The 6490-nt window shown below is 48.7% G+C and overlaps 1 protein-coding gene across 1 annotated transcript in view; it reads left to right on the top strand.

Annotated features, from left to right (window-relative positions):
- The first annotated feature begins 5547 nt into the window (after positions 1-5547).
- Positions 5548-6490, top strand: part of Ankrd33 (ankyrin repeat domain 33) — a 2973-nt gene continuing 2030 nt past the window's right edge. The window contains exons 1-3 of the mRNA XM_028782265.1: positions 5548-5637; positions 5862-5991; positions 6172-6312. Of these exons, the coding sequence (XP_028638098.1) occupies positions 5871-5991; positions 6172-6312 (262 nt within the window). The 5' untranslated portion in view covers positions 5548-5637; positions 5862-5870. The remainder of the gene's footprint in view (positions 5638-5861; positions 5992-6171; positions 6313-6490) is intronic.

Raw genomic sequence — 6490 nt, 5'->3', positions numbered from 1 at the left:
AAATGACTCCTGTAGATCCTTCCGCGGGTGCCCTGTCATATGCATGACCACTCAAAGACACAGACACATACATAACTAGCTAACTAAATACATAATTTTTAAAGTTTCAAGAGACTTCAACAATCTTGCTTGCAATTTTATGTAAGAGAATAAGATTTCGTTTTAGTCAAACACCCTAACATGTGGAGGGCTCACCCCATTATCCAGCCAGTGTAGCATTGCCACTCCAAGGGTCTGGCAACATAGCACAAAATGTTAAAGAGAATTCCAAGTTCGTGCATGGTTAAATGGCACCAGAAATCAGGAGAGAGAACGGCTTAGTCTGTGCAGTTGACTCAGTTAGTGGGGAAAAGCAAGGTTAAATCTCGGCGGCGGCGGCGGCGGCGGCTTGGGGAGCATGATGAAATGTTGAAGCTACTGTTCTAGAGGCTGAAAGTCCAGGGTCAGGACACTGCAGCCTTGGTTTCTGGTGAGAGTCCAGAGTTAAGACCGACGCAGCCTCGGTTGCTGCTAGGGGTCCAGAGTCAGGACACTGCAGCCTCGGTTTCTGGTGAAAGTCCAGGGTCAGGACCTCACAGCCTTGATTTCTGTGAGATTCCAGGATTAGGACCCCGCACCCTCGGTTGCTGCTGGTAGTGCTTGCCCTGGGTTAGATTCCCTCACTGCGTCTTCGTGATGTTTTCTCCTACAGGCACAGAGCTTTACAGTGTCTTCTCCCTTCCAAGGACAGTAATCCTTTTAGGTGTGTGTGTGTGGGGGGTGTTCCACCTGCCACTAAGCCACACCCACCCGACTAAGCCACACCCACCCGTGCCAACCGTCTGGTTTTTATAATGTTTCATGGTGACATTTTTCTCTGCATCCTTGCCCTTTGCTTCTGTTACCGCCATCTCTCTCTGCTCTGCTCTCTGCTGCTTCCAGCTTCTCTGTAAGTGGTTCCCCTTCAGTTAGATCTAAATCTAGCTCCACATATGAAAGAAAGCACCCACACAGTGCCTGAGCTCCCCCTTTTAGTTACCACCTCCTCCTCCTCCCCAATTGACCCTTCCGTGTTCATTATAAATATGTATATGTATGTATATACATATATAGAGAGATTGATAGATAGTATTTGAATATAGATTCCACATTTGAGAAAAAAAACACTCGATATTTTCTAATTCTGGGTTATTTCACTTAATATGATTGTCTTGTTTACATCTATTTTCCCAAAAATGACATGCTTTTATTCTAAGTGGCCGAGTTAAGCTCCATTGTGTGCGTCGACCACACTTTCTTCATCCACTTGACTGTTGATGAGCGTCTGGGCTGGCTCCATATCTAGGCTGTTGTGAAGAGTTTTCCAGGAAGTATGGGTCTCTAGCATGCTGACTCCAGTGTGTGCCCAGGAGTGGCTTGTGTGCGAGCTTCTCTTTTCCTTTTGAGGCGCTCAGGTAATCCTTACCATAACGAATGCTAATTTTGCATTCCCACCAGCAGGGAAGAAGAGCTCCTCTTCCCACATCCTGATCAGCATGCGTCCTTGCTCACTTTCTTCCTTTCTTTCTCTTCCTTTTTGGTTTTCTTGAGACACTAGTTCTCTATGTAGCCCAGGCTGTCCCAGAACTTTCTCTGTAGACCAGGCTGGCCTCACCCTCCTGCTTCCACTATTTCTCTGTTGTGGTGGATTGTGGCCTAGAGCTGTGAGCCAAAATAAACTGTTCCTTAAGGTGCATCCATCTCTGGAAGAATGGGAAAGTTAAATGTGGTGCTTGCACACACCTGTGTGCATCCGCCGGCGTGCACACGTCTATGCTCATCCACCTGCAAGTACACACCTGTGCGCATCCACCTGCGTGCACACACCTGTGATCATCCACCTCTGGAAGAATGGGAAAGTTAAATGTGGTGGATGCACACACCTGTGTGTATCTACCTGTTGTTTCAGTTAATATTTAATAAATGGGGCTGCGTGGGCCGACCATCTATGTGGCAGTGGCTCTGCTTAGCTCAGGCGCCATGCGCTACGGCCTGAAGCCAAGCGCTCCACAGCTGGAAGCGGCCAAAGGCCACGCGCGTGAGCCACAGCTCGAAACGCCACAGCTCGAAACGACCAGCCGGAATCACTGGCCCTGGCACCCACGAGATGCCAGTGTGGGAGAAGGTTCTGCCAGTCTACCACGCTGTCTCCACAAAGCTTGGCTGAACCCCAGACAATACCCGCCATCCACGCAGTACCCGGTAGAAGTGAGACTCTAATGCTTAATGATTAACCAAAGTCTTTATATGTTTGATAATGCTCAATAAACAAGATGCTCACACAATTAGAGGTGTTAACCAATTAACTAACCTAGATATAAGTTGTTACCCAGGACTGCTCTCAGTCCATGCGTGGTCATCCATGGCGCCTACATCTCTGTCTCTCCTGGCTCCTCCTCTTCCTCTCCTTACTCCTCCCACCTTAGCTCCTCCCAGCTTGCAGGAAAATATGCCGCCACAACCTGTGTGCACACATCTGCGTGCACGCACCTGCGCTCATCCACTCAGATTTTATATGGCAAGAAGGAACAGAGAGAAAGTGAAGGAAGCATGAGGATGCCCCAACGTCTTTTATCAAGACAGCAAAGAGTTCCCATCCATCTCACTTCTGCTACAGTTCACCAGCTGAACTTGTATTATGCAATTGAATGCTCAAAGGTGACTAGAAAAAAAAAGGAAACTATGGTTAGGGCCTCTATAAATGATCAGAGATGTCTGGCCTACCATGTCATAGATATTTTCTAAGTACTGCATAGAATTCTACAGTGCACACTCACCACATCCGGCTCTGATGTCTTGGGGTAGAGCAGCCATCTTGTGACCGAGAGGAAAAATAAGAGAACTCCAGTCAAGGTGCTGGGACCGTAAGATCAGATCCCTTAACCAAGACTGTCAGCTTGCTGAAACTGTTTGTGTGTGCAAAGTAAAACTCTATTTTCTAAACCGTGTGCATCCGTTAGAGTGCAGTGACAGCAGAAACACCATTGGCTAGTTCAGACAGAAAGGGCTGGAAAAGCAGGCTCTAGGTCCCAAGCTACTGCCAGCTTTGGCAGTCACGTGACCCCTGCCTGTGATTGAGAAATCACAGTCAGTAGCACAGGAAGCTGATAAATCAGGAAGCTGTTCACAGAGCCTGCCTGTGCTCCCACGGTCTGTCTCAGACAAGCGGGTGTACCACAATACAAAGCTCTGCTCCAAATTTACTTACACAACATAAAGCCCAGACCCGCAGCGAGGCTGGGAAATGCTCAGTTAGCCTCCCAGCTTTGGCAGTTCCAGAGAAAGTTCACCAGCAGCTTTGGATGAAGGCTGAGCCCAGCTCAGACAGAAACCCCTACTCTCCAGGTCAGCCCTACCCCATCAAGATACTAACTCCCAAATTGCATGTGACATCATTAGAACAGGTCTTTAAAACAAAGGTGGGGTGAAAAAAACAAATTAAAAAAAAAGTTCTGTAGCATAATTAGAAACTTATTAAAGTTTCTGGGCAGTGGTGGCACTCGGGAGGCAGAGGCAGGTAGATCTCTGTGAGTTCAAGACATGTCTGGTCTACATAGTGAGACCCTGTCTCAAAAAGAAAGAAAGAAAGAAAGAAAGAAAGAAAGAAAGAAAGAAAGAAAGAAAGAAAGAAAGAGGGGCTGGTTAGATGGCTCAGAGGTTAAGAGTACTTCCAGAAGTCCTGAGTTCAATTCCCAGCAACCACATGGTTTATAAGGAGATCTGATGCCCTCTTCTGGCATGTGAAGGTATACGCAGCAGAACACTCCTACCTTAAATAAAATTTTAAAGAAAGAATAAAGGAAAAAGGAAGGAAGGAAGGAAGGAAGGAAGGAAGGAAGGAAGGAAGGAAGGAAGGAAGGAAAGAAGGAGGAATGAAAAGAAAAACAAAAATACACACACAGGCCAGGTCGAATGTGATCCCAGCACTTGGGAGGTTGGGGCATGAGAATCGTGAGTTCAAGGCCATCCTGGGCTACATAGTAAGTTCCAGGACATCCTGGGCTACATAAGAGACTTTCTCAAAACAAAAGACAAACATAAGAAACAATAAAAGAAACAAACACAAGAAACCAGACAATAACAATACACAAATACAAATCAACATTTTACTTTTAATGAAATGTACATGTTCAATGATTATTATATTAGTACCAAACTGTCAAAGCAAAACAAAACGGTTCTGGAAAGCAGAGGCCGGCAGTGTGGAGGGCACTACACTCTGAGCTCCAAGTCACTCAACTTATTAATCTTAAAAATGACAGTACAAAAGTATTATTACTTTAATACATCATTTAGATATGCCATATTTTACTTAACACTTCAGATCTGATCCATTAAACTTAATACATCATAATTTTCTCCTTTTTAATTTTTTTAATTTTTTTAATAATTTATGTTTACAGGCATTTTGCCAGTGCCCATGTCTGGACACCAAGGGAATGCAGTACCGGCAGAGACCAGAAGAGGGCAACAGATCCTCTGGCATTGGAGTTACAGTCAGATGTGAGCTGCCCAGTGGGTGCTGGTAACTGAACCACAGTCCTTTGGAAGAGCGAGCCAGCGCTCTTAACTGCTGGGTCATCTCTCCAGCCTCCTGAAAACTCTTCGTGTTTTCATTTCTTTGGGTAAACTCTGGAGCCCACCCTTCCATTCATCCTTATTTAATGCTCATACCCTCCCCACACCACAGCCATAGTCCCTTCCCCAAATCGGCTCCTTTGAAGTGGAAGGGATCTCAGGCTCCTCAGCTGGGTGCCAAGACCCCCATATTGCTTCTCATGCAAGGCCACATCTAAGTGCAACTGACTCCTCACGATGCAGGGGAGAAAGATCAGCCCGGGTGGACCCACTCCGCTCTGGGCCTGGAGAACCTGCCACCAGCCGAGTCGAGCAGGATCTCAGGGCATGGATCGGGCAATGGCAGGTAGTACAGCCACCTCTCCAGACCCTCAATCCCTTACTAACCCGCTTGACCCGGCTCAGCTCTGAGGTGTTTATGGCAGCTTTCTGCAGGCACGGCCATCTGTCACCTTCCTTGTTTCCCAGTGACAGACAGTCCATCATCTACCCCACAGAAGGGCTAGCGTGCTTTTGAGGTGTGGGGGTGCGCTGAACCACAGACTGACCCCCTGCTGTGATGGTCTTTTTTTTGAAGTCCCTAGAGCCCCAGGTAAGGTTGGGGGAGGAGGAATGGTAACCCCTGTCAGTGAGCTTCCTTGGGGACCTGACCTACATAGAATAAGATGTCTTGGCTGCCTGTCATGGGTCTAGGCAGAGGCGAGACACCCACCAGGATAAAGGTTTTCCCTGGGGAGACGGTGCAGCTACAGGGACACATCCACTCGGGGTTGCAGGAGGAACTGTTTCTTGGCGTTCTATCATAGCTGCTTGCTGAATAAAGAGGGACTCAGGCTGGAGGCAGAGGAGCCACTATTGCCCTGGAGAGGACTGGACATGTCCGAGGCACCGCCCAGCCCCAGCAACGAGACCCCAACCCCTGTATGCAGTTTGAAGACAGTGTACTGGGCATGTGTCCACAATGACCTCACTGAGCTCCAAGCCAGGCTGGATGTTGGCGTGTCCCCAGAGGAGGCCTCCCAAGTGGACAGCAACGGGAGGGTGAGATACCCCAGGGCTCACCAGAGCAGTTGAGACCAGTTCAGGATTCACAATAGCATTCTGGTCTGGTTCCCCAGAGAGTCCCAGAGTTGTCCCCCAACTCTTTAGATGGGTAAAAACCATCTTCATAAGGTTTATGAGAAGTACAGATTTGGGGGGGAGGTGGAAGGGGGTCCTAAGGAGAACTTAATGGAAAGTGGGGGTCCAAGCTGCTCTGTCCCCAGACAGGCCTCATGGTCGCATGTTACCATGGCTTTGGTTCCATTGTGGCTCTGCTCAGCTGCTGCCCTTTCCTGGATGTGAACCAGCAGGACAAAGAAGGGAACACGGCCCTCATGCTGGCCGCTCAAGCAGGTGTGAGACACAGCACCCCACCCCCACCCCACACCAACCCCACTCTCACCCCCAACTCCCCCCATGTCCCTGCTCCCAGCATTTAGGACAGCAGCCCCAAACCTTGCTCAAGAGTCTCCCAGGCCAGGCTTCAGCATTCCCGTGCCTTGAAAGACTAGCTTTGTGGTCCTGTCTCTGCAGGTCACATATCTCTGGTGACTCTCCTGCTCAACTATTTTGCTGGCCTGGACCTGGAACGCAGGGACCAGCGGGGACTCACAGCTCTGATGAAAGCTGCCATTCAAGACCGCTCCGAGTGTGTGGTTGTCCTCCTTATGGCAGGTGTGCTACGGCAGGTGGGCTATGGTAGGTGTGCTGTGGCAGGTGTGCTATGGCAGGTGTGTTATGGCAGGTGTACTATAGCAGGTGTGCTATGGCAGGTGTGTTATGGAAGATGTGTTATGGCAGGTGTGCTATGGCAGGTGTTCTATGGCAGGTGTGCTGTGGCAGGTGTGCTGTG

Source organism: Grammomys surdaster, unplaced genomic scaffold (assembly GCF_004785775.1).
Source record: "Grammomys surdaster isolate TR1022 unplaced genomic scaffold, NIH_TR_1.0 724, whole genome shotgun sequence".
Lineage (NCBI taxonomy): Eukaryota > Metazoa > Chordata > Mammalia > Rodentia > Muridae > Grammomys > Grammomys surdaster.
This window is presented reverse-complemented; position numbering and strand designations above follow the sequence as displayed.